Genomic DNA, 19,185 nt, shown 5'->3' on the forward strand with positions numbered 1-19,185 from the left:
CTTTACCCCCCAGCGTATGCCGGGTACTCATTTTACCGACCATGGATGGATGGAAGGCTGAGTGGACCTCGACCCCTTTTACCGGAGATTCGACTTCCTCCTTCCGTTGGAATCAAACTCCGGCCGTGAGCAGAGCTTCGGCTGCGTTACCACCGCTTACCTCTCTGGGCCACGGAGGATCTTTCTGTCTCTATAGAAATGGAATAATAGTTCCATAGGCTGTACCTGGACAGGGGTGTAGTCGTCCAGGGTCTCAGGGGGTCTTAGACCCCTTTTTGGGGAGCAGGATCCCTATGTCTCCAGCATTCTACCAGACAATCAGCATGAAAAGGGAGTGTGTTAGCCACTGAGATGAGTCCTCTTGCATGCTTCCTTGTCCTTTCCTGCTGATTGGAGCCAATCAATGTGAAAGGAGGTAAGTCAGCCACTGAGAAGACTCTTCTCAGCAGCTAGCACTCTCCTCTTTCATGCTTTTTGGCTCCCAGGGGTGTCTGCTGTTGTGGGAGAAGGTGTTAACAAGGATTTCATTCACAGCAAAACAAAGGGAGAGGGGAGAGGCTGTGACTAACATGAAGGGACCCTGCACTTTTGAATTTGCCACTATGCTACTACACCTGGGCGTGAAAACAAGCAGATTTGAGGCTTCTACCACGCATATGGCGGCGGTCGAATGACAGCCGGAAGGTGATTCCGCAATTTGACTTTTACGAACGCGCCGTGAAGAGGAAAAGAGTTTTAAGTCTCTACCGCCGGGGACCATAGAACGCGTCGCACCCAAACTCTTCAGAAGAAACGTCCGGTGCCAAGCATGGGAACTGTGGGGGAAGTATTTAGAGGACGAACCTACTGCCGGCTATGCGAGTGGAGAGCGTCAGAATGGCGGATTCGGGGCTGGGAGATGTGGAGTCTCTGCCCCGCGGGGGGTTTCGGTGTCGACTTTGTCATGTGACGGTGGCCAATAGTGAGTGAGGTTAAAGGTCGGGAGGTGGGGTCTGTGTTGCAGGTATACAGTAGCCAATTTTATGTTATTTTTTTGTAAAAAGAGAAGTTCTTGGTCTGAAACTGACTGGGAAGCCAGTCTGTGACTAAGACTGTGTGCGCACACCGTACATTTAAAGTGCGTTATTTTCCCCCTAAGAATCCTGGGAACTGTAGCTTACTTCTCACAGGTACAATTCCTTACACCCTTCAGAGACTACAGTTCCCAGAATTATTTAGGGAAACTCGTGTGCTTTAAATGTAGAGGGGTGTGTGCAGCAAGTGAATCCAATTTAATGTGGATTCACTCTGCACACGGGCAGAGCCTCTGTATTAATCAAATTGAGCCAAAGCTCAACCTTTAAAGTTTTTGGGTTTTTTTAGTTCTGCCTTGTCATCTCAGTGAGGCAGAGTTGGAGAATCTGTGGCCCTCCAAATGTTGTTGGATTCCAACTCCCATCATCCCTGGCCGTTGGCCATTGTGGCCAAGGCCAGTGAGAACTGGAGACCGACAAAGGAAGGGCTGCAGCTCAGTGGATGAACATCTGGCTTTCACCCAGAAAGCCCCAGGTTTGGTCCCCAGCATCTCCAGGCAGGGCTGGACTCCCTGCCAGTCAGTGTAGACAGTACAGAGCTAGATGAACCAATGGTCTGACTTGTATAAGGCTGCGTCCTTTATTCCTAAAGGCATGTTGTTTGAGGATAAACCTGCATGGCTTCACTTGATTCTGATAAGAAGGAGAAACAGAGCTGGGTGTCGTCTGTATGTTGGTGGTGGCCAACTCCAAATTCCCTGAGGACCTCACCCAGTGGCTTCAGACAGATGTTAGCTGATTGTATTTGTTTATTTTTTACAGTGAGATTTGTTTGATAGAGGTGACATACTTAAAGGGCCAGGATACCTTAAGGATCACCTGAGCTCTTGTATATCAGCACAATCACTGAAATCATCCGCAGGAGCACCGTTAATTGCCCCCCTGTATCACAGAGGCCCAACTGGCCTCCACTAGAAGACAAGCATTTAGTGTTGCTTGTTCCATACTGTGGAGCACTGTTCCAGCAGTGATTTGGCAGGCAATCCTTCCTGTTTGACTTCAGGTATCTCGTGAAGGCCCTTTTATGCCGACAGGCCTATTCAGTTTAAGTGTTCTTAAAGTTTAGCCAATATTCTTAAATGATGATTTTGTATTGTTTTTATTGCATTTCCTGTTTTATTGTATTTGCACTGCCTTGATCAAACTTGCAACATTGACTTATCATATGCTGAGAGCCAGTGTGGTGTAGAGGTTAAGGTGTTGGACTACGACCTGTGAGACCAGGGTTCAAATCCCCACACAGCCATGAAGCTCACTGGGTGACCTTGGACCGGTCACTGCCTCTCAGCCTCAGAGGAAGGCAATGGTAAACCCCCTCTGAATTCCGCTTACCATGAAAACCCTCTTCATAGGGTCGCCATAAGTCAGAATTGACTTGGAGGCAGTACATTTACATTTTGATCTTTACATGAGATGGTCATGCATAAATACTTCTGGAACCTTCTGGATGCAAAGCAAATTATCTATCCCTGAACTACCTCCTTTCCCCAAAGGGTGGTATACAGACATGTTAAATAAGTAAATAAAAACTTTGGGGGGCTTTATGCTGCAGAGCCCAGCCTGGATGACCACCTACGTGGGAAAAAACACCAGCGCCTGGAAAATCTCCGCAACGTCCGGCAGGCTCAAGAGCTTCGCAGTGTTTTTGTCAGTGGCTTCCACAAAGGGACGCCTGCCTCTGAGCTGAGTGAATATTTCCAGGCCTATGGGGAGGTGGTCAACGTGGTGATGGACAAGGATAAGGTAAAGCTGTTGGCAGCAGGGCTGCCACAAAATAAAAGGAAATTGGGTGCTAAAGGGTGCTAAAGTAAATATTTTTAGAACCCAGTTGGATCATTAATGCCTTTGTAGGTGTTTGCCATGAAGGATGAGAAATAGAGATTTATATCAAAATGTGTCTGTCTCCTTCCTCAAAATAATTGAACAGAGAATAGGGCTGCAGGATGTCTTGCCAAAGATCTCTTAATTTTTTTATTAGCAGCAGCAAGATTGGCAAATGCCAACAGAAGGAAGGAACTAGTTGATAATTTAAAAGACCAAATTTGTGTATACCATTCTGATATCATTATGGAATGATCTTTTTGACGAGGTGCGCCTGGCGCCAACACTGTTATCTGTTTGGTGCCAGGTCAAGACTTTCCTCTTCTCCCAGGCATTTTAGCATGTGTTTTTAAATTGCTTTTAAAAAATGTGTTTTTAAACTTGTAGATTTGTTTCAGGCTTCGAACTCTTTTCTTATGACCCTGTTTGTCAGTTGTCATGACCATCAGTTTAGGTTTCAACTCTCCTATATTCTGAGTTTGCTCATTTGCCCTATTACCTTCAAGGCATCTGTCACTATCTCCTCTAACTCATTGACATCTTGAATTAATTGAGCTAGCTGGCTGTGTATGATCTCATTTGGCATCCTCAGCTGATCATTAAGTTCAATTGAATGTCTAATTTTAGATGTTTGCTCCTTTAGCAATTTCTCCATTACCCCTGAAGTTGACTGACCACTCATCTGGTTTGATTCGGTACCCAGATCTTCCAGCTATTTCCACATTTTAGCCCGCATCACTTAGTTTCGCCAAAGGCGTGCGCCGTCTCCTTGGTCCCTTTTTGATCTCCAGTGGAGGTGCAGTGGATTCCAACAGTTGCTCGGCTCCTAAAGAGCCAGATCTTTCGTTTCTATTCCCATTTTCACTCCTAACTGAAGTCTGGAGTTCTGGGCATTCCAGTTCTGTTGTTTGCATGCCTTTCCTTATTATAAAGTAATAAACATCAGGAACTAGCTTAGTGTTTTATTCCCTATATATCACATGGGGTTCGCTTGCCCCCAAGGGTATCCCTACTTACAGTTGAGGGTTGTCAGGGTCCCTGTCTTGGGTCCCCACCAGTTGTGCCTTAGGCTGGACTGGCCAACCTTTTTAAAGATGGGCAATTTTACTCCGTCTTACTTCCTTATTTACTAGGAACAAAACCGGATGATTCCATGGGAACCAGGGCAAGTTCCTTATTCTTGTGGTGAGCCACAGTGATTTTGTGACAGTTTAGACAATGGCAATCTCTTACAAATCTTACTGAGGTGGTGAGTTTTACTACTCCACTCCTGTCAAACCAGAGTTCCCCAGAGACCCTCGTTATGGACCCCTGGAGTCTCCACAATCTTCTAGACTCCAACATCTTGTGGAAGCAAATGTCATAGTTTAACGATGCGCTATGTGAAGAAGGACTTTCTTTTCTCTGTCCTGAATCTTCCAACATTCAGCTTCGTTGGATGTCCCCGAGTTCTAGTGTTCTGAGAGAGTGAGAAAAACTCCGTCCACTTTCTCCATGCCAGAATTTCATTCACATGTCAGGTCACCTGTGTAACCCAAAAAGCTTTCATAGTGCATTTTAAGTGCTGGTTGGTCAAAAAGGAAGATGTTTCTTTTGATCTGTTTGTTCTATTTTTAAGACATTAATCCTATTAGGGCTTAGCAAATATTCCGCGTTTACAGGGTGCTGAAGACTCGGGGAGACAGTCCGTCTCATGATGGGCAGGGCAGGAAGATGGGGAGATGACTCAATCCAGAAAACGATAGTCTTTTCACTTTTTGTATTGTCTGCTGCTAGGGAGTCTATGCAATTGTGGAGCTGCAGAATGAGGAGGTGCTGGAGAAAGTATTGGCGCAGCCCCAGCATAGCCTGGGCGGTCAGAAGCTGCGAGTCAAGCCACGGGAGAAGAAGGACTTCAAATATACACCCCCCAGAAAGCAGGGGTCAGCCAGGCAAGGGCAGCTGAACCCCGAGAAGTTGGCACAAAAGTTGTGCGAAGCTGACGATGTGGGTGAAGTCTGGTTTGTTGTGTCCCCCCCTCCCGCCGCCAATGTATTCCTGATGTCCATGCTGGAGGTGCTACATAGATGTGGTTGGTCGATAGGGCTGTCAACAGCTTAAAAGTATTTAATCTGAAGCCTTGTTGTTAGTCCCCTCCTTATCGGTGGGGAAAGGGCCGTAGCTCAGTGGTAGAGCACCTTGCCTTGCATGCAGGAGGTCCGAAGTTCAATCCACGGTATCTCTAAGTAGAGCTGAGAAAGGCTCTTGTCTGAAATCCTGGAAAGATGCTGCTGATCAATATAGACTCAGGTGTGGGGACCTTTTGGCCCTCCAGATGTTGTTGAACTACAACTCCCATCAGTCCCAGCAACCATAGCCAGTGGCCAGAGATGGTGGGAGTTGCAGTTCAGCAACAGCCAAAGGTTCCTTGCACCTGTTATGGACAATACTGATCTAGATGGACCCAGTGGTCTGTTTCGGGATGAGGCAGCTGCCTATGCTCCTATTTAAATTAGCTCTTCATTTAAAACAATGAGGGACACGAATCTTTCTTTATGTTTAGGGGAAGGACCATAGCTCAGTGGTACAGCACCTCTGAACAACTCACCATGGTGAAATTGGTAGATATGCAGTGGCCATCTAGCTCAGTGGTTAGAGCATCTGCCTTGCATGCAGAAGGTCCCAGGTTCAATCCCCAGCATCTCCAAATAGGGCTGGAGAAATCCTGGAGAGCTGCTGCCAGTCAGTGTCAACAAAACCAAGCCCGATGGACCAATGGTCTGACTCTGTACAAGGCAGCTTCCTTTGATCCTCTGTTTCCAGGTGGATGCCCAGATGCCTTTGATGGTGCAGCTCTTTGAGTTCTCAGAGAGCGAACGGCGCCTGCGGGATTTGCTGGTCACTCTCTTCCAAGAAGTGTTCCTGGAGTTTTTCCCTGGTATGTTGTTGCACTCAGTCTCTTCAGGCAGTCGCTGCTCTGACCTTTATCTTCAGTGGGCACATACCTCCACATGTGGTGGATCTGCGGGAGGGTGCAGGCCTTTTGGGGGGCAGGTATTTCAAGAAATCTGCTACCGAGGAAGACTGGGTGTTTTCCCCCCTCTGTTTTTGTACTTGCTTCCCTCTACGCATTTATTTGTATATGTTTAAAATGCATATGACCTTTTTCCTCTTTCTGCGTCCAGGTTCTGCCATTCTTCCCTTTGGCTCCTCGGTGAACGGCTTCGATGTCTCCGGCTGCGATTTGGATTTGTTCCTAGACCTTGAGAAGACGAAAAGCTTCCAGGCATCTGCCAAGGGGCCTAATGAACCGCAGGTGAGGCTGGGGCGGAGGACATTAACAGGGGGAGGCGTTATCGAAGGTCTCCTTCAGCCAATCATTGGCTCTCCTTTTAGACTTAGAGTGCACAAAGTTTTTAGCCTGGTGGCCGCAATCCCTCATAGGTGCCTTTCCAGGCAGTGGAGGTTGGTCCACTCAGGCCAATAAGGGCCCCCTCAACCTCGGTCTGCCTACAGCCAGTCCAGGGGGTCGCACTGGCTGTCCGCTTCCTCCCCTTTAGTCTCATTGTGTGATTTACAGAACTCAATAGGGATGAAGATGGAGATGAAACTAGATTTAGTTGGCTCTGCCTGTCATTGGCTATGGCTCTGCCTTCTGAGGGCTTCCCTGCCTTCCGCCCTACCAATTCCTAATGAGCACCAGCTTCCAATGGTTCCAGGGCCCACATGCAAAAGTGGTTGGAGTAAAGGATGTGACTCTCTTACTGTTGTACACTGGGCTATGCTTCTAGCCATGCAAAAGTCAGAGGGACACAGGGACACATTCCAGCCAGTCAAAAGCACTCAAGGGTGTGGACCTCTGGCCAGATACCAGATGCTTGGAGGCGTGCTCTTCTCTTCTCCTCCCTGCCCTGGGCCTGGGATAACCCACCCATTCTTGTTAGAGGTTGGTTGTTGTTGTTTTGTGGGGGGGGGCACTGTAGAGCAGAAATAACTGGTCTGTTTGGACTGGTAGTTGAAAGAATAAAGAAATGTAAGGTTTATTACTACAAAGAGGTAACGTCATACATGCTGAAGCAGCCGTGCAGCTTCCACTCAAGGAGCCATTAGTAACTAACTGAGAACAAAGATGAGAAGAGAAGTAGGGAAGGGGAGGAGCAAAGCCTGCAAAAACAACAAAAAGCTTTAGAGGAGTAATCAGCAGAAGGAAGAATAGATTGCCTTTCTACTGCCCTCCACTGGTTCAGGTCATTTGTAATATGCATTTGTGCTTTACTCCCATCAGTTTTAAACTGATACAAAGCACCCCTAATTCCCATAGTGGTAACCCTTGGAATGAAGTATGCAGCGCCATAGCTCAGTTGTACAGCACATGCTTTGCGTGCAGAAGGATTGGCTCTCCTCATGTCCAGTGGAAAAGTAGGTAGTAAGTTTTGGGAAGAGATCTCCCCACGTTGCTGCTGGTCGGAATAGAACAAAGGATGAACTAAGCAGCTTCGTATGAATTCTTCCCATTTGGGAGGGCTCATAGCTCAGTGGCAGCACACCTGCTTTGCTTGCAGAAGGTCCCAGGTTCAGTCCCTGGTGTCTGCAGGCTTGGACAAGGCAGAGCTAGATGGACCGTTATTCTAACGTGGTATAAGGCAGCTTCCTATTAAAAGGGAAGGACTGGAGCTTAGTGGTGGAACACCTCTTTCAGTCCCTGAAATCTCCAAGTGGCGCTGGGAAAGATCTGGAATCCTGGAGAGCTGCTGCCAGTCAGAGTAGGCCGCACTGGGCCAAAGGGAGAAATGCTCTGATTCTGTGTAAATGCAGCTTGTTCCAAAGGTCTCTTCCCTTTCCCCCTCAGGCTCAGGAAGGAGCCAGTCCTGAACTGGACTCGCGTTCGGAAGACTCGATCCTGAGCGATATTGACCTGGCTTCTGCCACTGTGCCCGAAGTGCTTGAGTTGGTCGCCACCGTGCTGCAGAAGTGTGTCCCGGGAGTCCACAACGTCCAAGCTGTGCTGAACGCCCGCCGGCCAGTTGTCAAGTTTTGTCACAAGGAGTCCGGCCTGCGTGGCGACATCTCCATAAACAACAGGTATGGGAGGCGCTCTGTGCATGCGTGTTTTGTATGCATGCATGGATCCATGTAGTGAAAGGACACACGGTTACTTTAGAGCAGGAGTGGGGCACCTGTGTGGCCTCCCAGATGTTCCGGGACTCCAATTCCCATCAGCCACAGCCAGCGTGGTCTGTGGTCAGGGCTGATGGGAGTTGGAGGCCTACAGCACCTGGAGGGCCACCGATGTTCCCTGTACCTGCCTTAAAGGAAGAAGACTTAACACTTTGCTTTTTCTACATGGGATGGATAAGGGACTGCTCTCCCATCCCAAAAATGAAACAACGAGAAAAATCTCAAAAAACGTACTGAAGAAAACTGCACTCGATTCTTAATGTGTGTAACAGCTTTCAGTTGTAATACGATTTTGGTCAGCCTGAATGAAGTACTGTTATTTTGTCTTATTGATCACTCACTACAAAAGAACCTCTAAGCGACTTACAAAAATTTAAGAGGCAAAAAATAAAAATTAAGAGCCAAAGTCATTGCGGGGAAAAACAAAACAAATTTGTTACAATAAAACCGTCGCAGTGACCCATAAGCAGACCCAGCAAAGCTGTAGCCGCAGAAAACTGTTTGCAATAAGCAGCAGAACATTCATCTTAATCAGAAAGAGTTTCTCTATCTTTTGGGATACTGTGCTTGCTGCAGAGATCAGCCCACATTCCATCCACTGTTAAAATGGGGCCTGTTATTATTCATTGGGCTTTCTAAGTGTTCAGTGTTTCTGTAATTTGTGTGTGGCTGTATGGAAACGGAACGCCTCTGGGAGAGCAAAGAATCCACTCCTCATACAAGAAACAAGGGATAATTCCTGCCTTTGAAGAAGTCTGTGCTAATCTCAAAGAACATTATGCATATTAAGAAATTGGGGTGCATAAAAAGAATGTAATTGCCTTCAGCAACATTTGAGGTTCACCCTCTTGGGCTTTTGTTCTGGAATGAGATTGGTACTGTCTGTTTTTCTTTTGCTGGGGAGGGGAAGCTGTGGCCCTCCAGACGTGGTTGGACTCCAGCTCCTGTCTGCCTCAGGCACGCCAAGGGGCAGGCATGATGGGAATAGAGTCCAGTAACATCTGGAGGGCTGGAAATCCCCACCTCTGGCCTAGAGCTTTTAAAGTGCTCAAAGTGCTTCATGCTTTCATCATAACAGTCCTGTAAGTCCTGTACTATATATGCATTGTGTGTGGCACGCTGAGACTTGAAAGAACAGTGACCTGCCTAAAATGCCAGTTGAGTTCATAGCTCTGGTGAGATTTGAACCAAGGACTTTGCAGCTCTGCCTGAGTCTCTGCAGAACTGCTGCCAGTCAGAGTAGTCAATCCTGGGCTAGATGGTCCGGCCTCTACCAGTGTACACACAGCCCGTTCTCCTAGAGTACGTCGTCTTAAGGAATGGTTTCTGAGGGGTTCGTTCTCTCTCTTTGGTGCTTGATAGCTTTATGATGAGGACGGTGTTGCAAATGAGAGTTTTCTGTCTTTGTCTTTCAGATTTATTGGGGGGGGTGTAAGGAAGTAGCTGCAACCTTGTGGGTAGTGTTCTGACTTGCCATCCTCTTCTCTGGCTTTGTTCCCTCGGCAGGCTGGCCATCTGCAATACACGCTTCCTGCAGCTTTGCACCGAGGTGGATGAGCGGGTGCGGCCCTTGGTCTATGTCGTGCGCCACTGGGCGAAACAGCAGGCGCTGGCAGGTACAGCAGAGAACCAGCGGGGGGCGGCAGGGCTGGCTCAACAAAGCTTGGGACAGAAGGGAAGGGCCATGTAGCTCAGTGGGGAGAGCATCTGCTTTGCATGCAGAAGGCTCCAAGCTCAATCGACGGCATCTCCAGGGAGGGCTGGGAGAGACTCTCTGCTTGAAAACCTGGAGAGCTGCTGCCGGTCAGTGTAGGCAGTACTGAGCTACATGGGCCAGTGATCTTAACTCTAGATTTCTCACAGAAAATCCAAATGTTGTTCTGTTTGTGCACAATAGTGAACATGGTGCGCTGGGCCCCATTGGAAAGAACGGAGCTCGGTGAGATCACTTCAGTAATTTAGAGCAGGTGTGGGGAGCCTTTGGCCTTCGCTTTGCTGGGTGAATCTGTAGTTCAGCAACAGCTGGAGGGCCAAAGGTTTTCCACACCTGATTTGGAACTAAGGAAGCTGTCTAACACCAGGTCAGACTAATGTTGCCTGCTCTGACTGGCAGCAATTCTCCAGGGTCTTTCCTGTCACATGCTGCCTGACCCTTTTTTATTTAGGGATGCCGTGGATTGAACCTGGGGAGAAAGCTGGATGACCCTCCATACGTTAAGCCTGAGCTTGGAGGAAGACAGGTTACACATGTAATGAAGTGCCTTCACTTTACGGGACTTCATGAAGCAGGGGTTGCCAACCTTTTTTTGTGCAAGCGGGCACATCCAGAATTTTTAAAAAGCGCCGTGGGCACCAGTCACAAAATGGCTGCCATGGGGTGGGTGGGCGTTGTCAAAGATTGCCCCCCTGGGGTCCCTTGACCTCAGCACCCCAAAGGGGTTCTTTGCTTCTGAGAACAGTCCCAATCCCTTTGGGTCGCTGTTTCCCAGGCAAACTCTCCCTCTTTCAGGATTAGGTTTATGGTAGAAACTGCCACCACCCCTTTCTTAGCTTCCTACCCTGAGGAAGGGGACCTCAGAGCGCTAACAGAGATCCTAGAGCAGACCCATTGTTACACCCTCTGCTCTGGACCATTAATCCACCCTGTAGTCAGTAGTGTCCAGCGATCAAGGACTGAATTTTCGAGTCATTAGTCCCAAGCAATGCACACCATTAATAAAAGGGTAGTTTATTTAAAATAAATGAAAGGTGCATACAAAAAGAGAACAGCATCTGTTTCCTTAAAGGCTAATTGCCCTCAGCCGGGCTACAAGAGATACTTAGGCATAGCAATAGTGAGAGATGCAAAAAGGTAAAGAAAGTAACAAACCTCTGCCTAACCTCGCTAGGTCACTTACTTCAGGAACTCTTGGTTCCCAAACAGCATCGTCAGGCAGGTCCGCATAGTTGGAATAAGAACAGGACCCACATAACTGAAGGGTCACCCTTCCTCTCTATGGAGCTTTGCTGGCAACAGGGAGGGAGTTAATTAGCCATCCTAGGTGCCCCTTCTGTGATCACCTTCTTTGAAGATAAGGAGGGCTAGACCGTCCCACCCAGCGGTCCTGCTCTGCAATACCCCTTCTCCCTGACTTAGACCTCAGGAAGCAGATAAGAGGTAACAGATAAGGTGCAGTCGCATCTCCTTGACATTTGTGAATTGCCTGTCTGGCACTGAAGCCTTAGATTTCTCCAGCAGAGTATCCTAGGGATCAACAGGCTCCCAGAATTCCCTCTGGTTGAACCATTTTAGCTTGACCAAAGTTGGCTATTCTTGACAGGCATAACACAAAATGGCTGCTGTGCAGGTTGTGGCATAACACAAAATGGCTGCCACATTGGAAAGAAACAAGAGTGCAAAATGGTGTAGGCATTCCCCCAATCTGGGGGGGGGAAAGGAGCCTGTGTCAGCCACCACCTTGCTCACTCAACAGAGAGAAACTCTTTGCACCCTCTCCTCTGTTCTTTGTGAGGAGGGAAGGAGGGTGTCCAGTGCTGGTATCCAGTGAAACTTGGGCATGTTTAAGGGGCCTGTTCAGCGTTGGGGAGGCTGAGCTTAGGGCAAACAGAAACTGAGCAGGAAGAGCAAATGGTGCGCTGACCATTTTTGAGGGGATGTTTTTCTAAGATCTTTTGCAAGTGCCATACGAGGTACTGGTGGGCCCGTTGGTGCCACGTTGGTGACCCCTGTCCTAAGGCTTTAGATTTTGCAGGCTGTGGCACAGCGAGGGAAGGGGTGCAGGGTGGGCTTGGGAGATTTATTTTTGCTGACAGCTGCCCCCTTTCTTTCCTTTCTGACAGGGAACCCGTTTGGCGGAGGTCCCCTCCTCAATAACTATGCCCTGACCCTGTTGGTGCTTTTCTTCCTACAGACACGCAACCCACCTATCTTGCCTACGGTCGCCCACCTGAGGGAGCTGTCAGGTACCTACCCCCCCACACACACACACAAAAAAACTGGGGTGCTGAACAGCTTTTTTTTTTAAATTGCTCAGCTAGATCCTGATTTTACCGTTCTGATACTTTTATTTTACAAATTTTTCTAATGTTTTACCAATTGTTAGCGTGCTTTGGGCTTCCTTTCGGAAGGAGAAGCGAGGTGCAACTGTTAAATGATATTCCTGGTCGTGCTGCCAGGGAACACCGTTCTCACCCTTCTCTCCTCTCCTCTCCAGAGGATGAGGAACGCACTGTGGTGGACGGCTGGGACTGCAGCTTGCCCAAGGATCCTGCCTGCCTGGAGCCCAGTGGGAATGCGGAGACCCTTTGTGAGTTGCTAACGGGAGTCTAAATCCCAGGTTAAAGGGCAGACTTCCCAGTTTTTCTTTAAACAAGCAGATGAGATTGTAGGACAGTCTCTAGCAAACCAGTTTTGGGAAGGTGTGGCCCCAAGATCCAGACTACTGGGTAGCACATGGATCCCCAGCGTGGCACCTATGGGGGCACATTTGTCCACAGAGTCCCATCTTCCTCCCTTCCCCCTGAAATTAGGCTTCAAAGGAGTCACTTTTCACCAGTAGGCGGCTTCTTTTTCAAGCCTAATCATAGTGTGGAGCAATTTCTGTGGGCTTACAGCTGGAGAGGAGAGGATTGCGGCACACATGTGGTGCCCACTACAGTTTCTCTGGCCTGCAGATGCACCCACTGCCCCCAAAAGATTGGCAGCCCCTTGGCATAGCCCAATTGCAGAGAGCCTTGACAACAGCAATCCAGGGGTCCATTTTTCTATAATTCTGCAGCCATGGATGCCGGTGTTTTTCGTACCAGGTGCAGAACACACTCTGAAAATCTATTTGTTTCTTTTAAATAAAAATCCTAGCCCCCTGAAGGCAACAAAACTATGCCTGAAAGTATGTAGGCATTGAGAGTAAAACAAAGGAAATGTTCGCTCTCTTTTTTTTTTTTAAGGGCAGAGCTTGGGATAAACAGCTGTAAGTGGCACCCCTTACACTTCTCGTACACAAACTCTGGGTCTTGGATTTGGGAAGGGGAAAAAAATAACATTCCAGGGAAAGGGCCATAGCTCAGTGGGAGAACATCTGCTTTGCATGCAGAAGGTGTCATGTTCAGTCCCCAGCCGCATCTCCAGGTCCTGGGGAAGATTTCCTGTCTGAAACCCTGGAGACCTGCTGCCATTCAGCTTAGACAATACTGGGCTAAGATGAACCAATGGTCTGACAGTATAAGGGAGCTTCCTGTGTGATGGAAGCATTGGAGGGCTGGTCGCTGTACTTTACGCACTCACGAGTATGGGCACTAGGAATGGTGGAGAAACTCAATTCAGTTCGCACGTAAAGTTGAATTTATCAAATTCACATTTCCAAAACAGTATGGGAACCAAAACACGGTCACCCTTTGTAACTCACGCTTATCTGAATTTTGTGATGCCGTTCTCCAGCCTAGCCATGTTTTTTAAAAAATGCATCTGTTGGGGAAAGTCTGCACAGATTAATATATTGGTGAAAATAACATACAAAATGCATTACATTAGGATAACTTGCTTGCAAAAAATGTGTACGTTAGTCAGAACGGCATACAAAATGTATTAGGAGAAATTCGTGAGTTTTTTTAAAAATGCAAATTGCTGCAGAAATGTTGAGAACCAAATTTAAAATCAGAAAAATGGAGAGAACCTAAATTGACAGATTGTTCCAAAATTGCACAACATCTCCTTTGCATCTGCTTGATTCTGACTGACTCGCTGGCTGTTGGCCTGTCTGCCTCTTAATTCCCAGGCTCCCTCCTGTCAGAGTTCTTCCGCCTCTTCGAGGACTATAACTTTGCGGGCTGTGTAATCTCACTCCGGGAGGGCCGTCAGCTGCCTCTGCCCGGCTTCCTGTCCTCCTGCGACATGGCTGGCCGGCTCAAGTTGGGACCCTTCAACCTCCAGGACCCTTTTGAGCAGAGCCACAATGTGGCTGCCAACGTCAATGAGAAGATGGCGCTGCGGTTCCAGCGGTGCTGCCGTGCTGCCGCTAAGTACTGCCGGAGCTTGCAGTATCAGCGCAAGTCCAGTAAGGGCAAGATCTGGGGACTCGTTCGCCTGTTCCAGCCAGGTGCCTCCGAGGCTGAGGCACCGATGGCCGAGGGCCTTGTCATCTACCTTCCCAAATTCCATGAGCAGCTGGGCCAGGTTGGTGACCTCTCCCACCTCTGGTTCCAGAAGGTCTGCACCGGTGTAGCCTTTGTCTTAAGGGATGTGCTCAAATGTAGCTGTGTGGAGACATGGCAGGGGCTTGGGGAGGAACAGGAAGCCTCTGGGACTAAACAGAAAGAGGAGGGGCTAGAAGCAAAGTCTGAACACATGGTGGCAGGGGCCAAGCATCCCATAAATGAGGAAGAAGACACCGTTTCTCCACCTGCTAAGAGACTGAGAGCTGATGCTTTGCTCCCCGGAGGGGAAAGAACAACGTGGAACTGTGCTGCATGGCACCGCGTGTGGCTGGGCCGGCGCCGTGTGCGACGCCAGCTCCATGGGCCAGAGCCTGACTCCCAGCAACAGCAAAAAGCCGGCTCTCTGGAGCTGGAAGCTAAAGTATCTGATGTCATTGCTCAGCAGGAAGGGGAAGCAGGGCCTGCAGGCCCCCTCTTGCAGTTCACAGTTTGTGCCCAGTTTGCCAGCACCGGTGCTTCCGATGAACAGGATACACACATCAGTCTGAGCTTTGCGCCGGCCTCTGAGCCGTCGGCTGCCTTCCAAGAGTTCTTCCACTTCCTACAAGGGTTTTTGCCCCGAATGGTGGAGCAGCACCTGGCTAACAGTGCCTGATTCCCCACACACATAACAGGAAACCCTCCCCTAGGAGAGGATATCAAGCTACATTTTAATGGACAGCTAAAGATTTTTGTGTGTAAATATCTCTATTTTTCTTACTGCCAACAAGAATATAAAAGCAGATGGCAAGAATTATTTATCGTACCTTATATTTATTTCATTCATTCCTCTCCTGCCTTTCATGCAACTATGGAAGGGGCGCATGCTTCCCCTGCCCCTGCATCGGTGCATTGCTTCTTCCCCGCTTTCTCATGTCATCCTTTTTAAGCCTGGTAGCTGTAGGCGAGCAGGAATTGCACGCAGGCGAATGACTCGGGCTGCCAGAGGAGGGATGGGATGTCCCTTCCCTCTGCTCTATCAAGCATAAAATCCAAGACGGATGCTAGAGGAGGTAAGTCATTTCCCCCCCTCCCCTGGCCCATATCTAGCATAGAAATGCAACAGGTAGTTGTAAAAGGGTCCCTTTTCTGCCAGTGAGCTCTTTTATTAAGAAAGCTGCCTTGTGATTCTCAGTAATAGCACTCATTCACACTCAGACTTGCTCCCTGTTGGTTAGATTCCTGTCACTCAAAAAAGAAAACCTGGAGGAGGTGTTGCTAGTGGCAAATCTGCTAAGTCAGGGGTTCCCAAACGGTCGCCTGTGGCCCACCACTGGAGCACAGCGTGTCTCTGGATTGGTGCTTGGAGGCAGCACATTCATTGCATTAAGCACTGCTGTTGGTTCTTGATTGCATTTTAATGTGCTGCTTTTATTGTTTTGTATTACAGTTTGAATAAAAAAGGAATATATTAATTGCTCCTTTTATTTTTATATCTTATTTGATATGTATTAAATTGCTTACAATAAAAGAAGCGGGTGCTCAGGAACTACTGTGCTAAATATAGTTATAAGCAAGGCTATGGCAGATGGGCACCCCATCTCGGTTGCATGCATCTGGTGTGCTCTGATGCACGAGCTGTGCGCTGTCTGCCGGTGGCGGCAGCCATATGCCTCTGAATCCCAGTTGCTAGCAGGGAGAGTAGCTGTTCCGCTCAGGCCGTGCTTGCTTGTGGCTGCAATCAATATTTAGGTTGCCAGAAGTCCAAAGAGAACAATGTTCTCTTTTGTTTATGTTTTTTGAACCAGAAATGTGCTTCCTCCAGAGGGGAAGGGGCGCTGTTTCTGGAGGTACTGCAATTCCAGTGAGATGCACGCAATGGAATGTTTCATCTCCCAATTCCAAAACTCCATTTTCATATTTATCGAGGAAGGACTGTGTAGCAGCAGCCGATATACTCCCTGCAAGTCACCCAATTATCTAAGTAGATCCTGAGCTACCTTTGCAGGCTCAGGAGAACCTCAAGGTTTGCAAAAGTACAAAGAAAGCTTTGGGGAGTGGGGAAGGGTCTCCACAAAGAGGACCCCATTCAAAACAGTACAGTACCACTGAATAGTCTTGTGTGTATTGGAAAACTGGAAAGAGAAATAAGAAATAGTTTTTCAGAAAAACCTGGATGGGTAGGACTCCAAAAAGACGAGTTCCAGAGTGGAACGCTTTGTTGGAGAGTCCAGTTATTTTAATCTGTTTTTGGATCGCCTGCGGGTCCAGCGAAAAGAGATGCGGTATTTGATATAAACATTTGGTATGTTTGGGAAACTCTTGTACCCGTGTTGAGCGGCTGCGGGGGGAGGGGCAAAGAGAAGAACAGGAGAACTCTGCACATGGTCAGGGGCACTGCCATTTTTAATAGCACGACACATGGTTCACACCTGGCCACTGGTAACAGGGCAAGGACTTATGTACAACAGGCGGACAACTGTTGTAATGACGACCTCCGCCACGGCACTGAAATTGGCTGAAAGAGGAAAAAATTACATTCTTTCACGTCTTTCCATAAGAAGAGCCTGCTGGATCAGGCCAGTGGCCCATCTAGTCCAGCATCCTGTTCTCACAGTGGCCAACCAGGTGCCTGGGGGAAGCCCGCAAGCAGGACCCGAGTGCAAGAACACTCTCCCCTCCTGAGGCTTCCGGCAACTGGTTTTCAGAAGCATGCTGCCTCTGACTAGGGTGGCACAGCACAGCCATCATGGCTAGTAGCCATTGATAGCCCTGTCCTCCATGAATTTGTCTAATCTTCTTTTAAAGCCGTCTAAGCTGGTGGCCATTACTGCATCTTGTGGGAGCAAATTCCATAGTTTAACTATGCGCTGAGTAAAGAAGTACTTCCTTTTGTCTGTCCTGAATCTTCCAACATTCAGCTTCTTTGAATGTCCACGAGTTCTAGTATTATGAGAGAGGGAGAAGAACTTTTCTCTATCCACTTTCTCAATGCCATGCATAATTTTATACACTTCTATCATGTCTCCTCTGACCCGCCTTTTCTCTAAACTAAAAAGCCCCAAATGCTGCAACCTTTCCTCGTAAGGGAGTCGCTCCATCCCCTTGATCATTCTGGTTGCCCTCTTCTGAACCTTTTCCAACTCTATAATATCCTTTTTGAGATGAGGCGACCAGAACTGTACACAGTATTCCAAATGCGGCCGCACCATAGATTTATACAATGGCATTATGATATCGGCTGTTTTATTTTCAATACCTTTCCTAATTATCGCTAGCATGGAATTTGCCTTTTTCACAGCTGCCGCACACTGGGTCGACATTTTCATCGTGCTGTCCACTACAACCCCGAGGTCTCTCTCCTGGTCGGTCACCGCCAGTTCAGACCCCATGAGCGTATATGTGAAATTCAGATTTTTTGCTCCAATATGCATAATTTTACACTTGTTTATATTGAATTGCATTTGCCATTTTTCCGCCCATTCACTCAGTTTGGAGAGGTCTTTTTGGAGCTCTTCGCAATCCCTTTTTGTTTTAACAACCCTGAACAATTTAGTGTCATCAGCAAACTTGGCCACTTCACTGCTCACTCCTAATTCTAGGTCATTAATGAACAAGTTGAAAAGTACAGGTCCCAATACCGATCCTTGAGGGACTCTACAGCCCTCCATTGGGAGAACTGTCCGTTTATTCCTACTCTCTGCTTTCTGCTTCTTAACCAATTTCTTATCCACAAGAGGACCTCTCCTCTTATTCCATGACTGCTAAGCTTCCTCAGAAGCCTTTGGTGAGGTACCTTGTCAAACGCTTTTTGAAAGTCTAAGTACACTATGTCCACTGGATCACCTCTATCTATATGGTTGTTGACACTCTCAAAGAATTCTAATAGGTTACTGAGACAGGACTTTTCCTTGCAGAAGCCATGCTGGCTCTGCTTCAGCAAGGCTTGTTCTTCTATGTGCTTAGTTAATCTAGCTTTAATAATACTTTCTACCAGTTTTCCAGGGACAGAAGTTAAGCTAACTGGCCTGTAATTTCCGGGATCCCCTCTGGATCCCTTTTTGAAGATTGGCGTTACATTTGCCACTTTCCAGTCCTCAGGCACGGAGGAGGACCCAAGGGACAAGTTACATATTTTAGTTAGCAGATCAGCAATTTCACCTTTGAGTTCTTTGAGAACTCTCGGGTGGATGCCATCCGGGCCCGGTGATTTGTCAGTTTTTATATTGTCCATTAAGCTTAGAACTTCCTCTCTCGTTACCACTATTTGTCTCAGTTCCTCAGAATCCCTTCCTGCAAATGTTAGTTCAGGTTCAGGGATCTGCCCTATATCTTCCACTGTGAAGACAGATGCAAAGAATTCATTTAGCTTCTCTGCAATCTCCTTATCGTTCTTTAGTACACCTTTGACTCCCTTATCATCCAAGGGTCCAATCGTCTCCCTAGATGGTCTCCTGCTTTGAATGTATTTATAGAATTTTTTGTTGTTGGTTTTTATGTTCTTAGCAATGTGCTCCTCAAATTCTTTTTTAGCATCCCTTATTGTCTTCTTGCATTTCTTTTGCCAGAGTTTGTGTTCTTTTTTATTTTCTTCATTCGGACAAGACTTCCATTTTCTGAAGGAAGACTTTTTGCCTCTAAGAGCTTCCTTGACTTTGCTCGTTAACCATGCTGGCATCTTCTTGGCCCTGGCGGTACCTTTTCTGATCTGCGGTATGCACTCCAGTTGAGCTTCTAATAGAGTGTTTTTAAACAACTTCCAAGCATTTTCGAGTGATGTGACAGCGCGCCCACCAACATCAGTGCGCATGCCCAACTTCTGCGTCGTTCCTACTACGCGCGCTTGGCGCCGTTGCTAACTCTTGTTTGGGCGCCATTCTATTGCGCTTGCGCAACACTGTTCCCGCGCTACAGTATTCTCTTCCAAACGCAATATACGTATGGATTCACAATCTGTCGTAGAGGTATTAAAAGAGGGGTCCATTTTAAAAATGGAGTGACA

The 19,185-nt window shown here is 47.7% G+C and overlaps 1 protein-coding gene across 1 annotated transcript; it reads left to right on the forward strand.

Annotated features, from left to right (window-relative positions):
• The first annotated feature begins 440 nt into the window (after window positions 1–440).
• Window positions 441–14,997, forward strand: TUT1 (terminal uridylyl transferase 1, U6 snRNA-specific). The gene is made up of 10 exons (XM_061605632.1): window positions 441–961; window positions 2,626–2,816; window positions 4,671–4,880; window positions 5,697–5,811; window positions 6,059–6,189; window positions 7,723–7,955; window positions 9,558–9,667; window positions 11,892–12,014; window positions 12,266–12,358; window positions 13,826–14,997. The coding sequence occupies exons 1-10, from the start codon at window positions 856–858 to the stop codon at window positions 14,857–14,859; spliced, it is 2,346 nt and encodes a 781-aa protein (XP_061461616.1). The 5' UTR covers window positions 441–855; the 3' UTR covers window positions 14,860–14,997.
• The last annotated feature ends 4,188 nt before the right edge of the window (window positions 14,998–19,185 follow it).

Source organism: Rhineura floridana, chromosome 22 (genome assembly GCF_030035675.1).
Source record: "Rhineura floridana isolate rRhiFlo1 chromosome 22, rRhiFlo1.hap2, whole genome shotgun sequence".
Lineage (NCBI taxonomy): Eukaryota > Metazoa > Chordata > Lepidosauria > Squamata > Rhineuridae > Rhineura > Rhineura floridana.

Bases quoted from the DNA above. Each gene is read 5' to 3' on its own strand.
- TUT1 (XM_061605632.1), top strand. From the start codon at position 856: ATGCGAGTGGAGAGCGTCAGAATGGCGGATTCGGGGCTGGGAGATGTG. The intron at 4,881-5,696 runs GTGGGTGAAGTC...CTCTGTTTCCAG, and splicing joins AGTTGTGCGAAGCTGACGAT to GTGGATGCCCAGATGCCTTT. The intron at 12,015-12,265 runs GTACCTACCCCC...TCTCCTCTCCAG, and splicing joins CCACCTGAGGGAGCTGTCAG to AGGATGAGGAACGCACTGTG.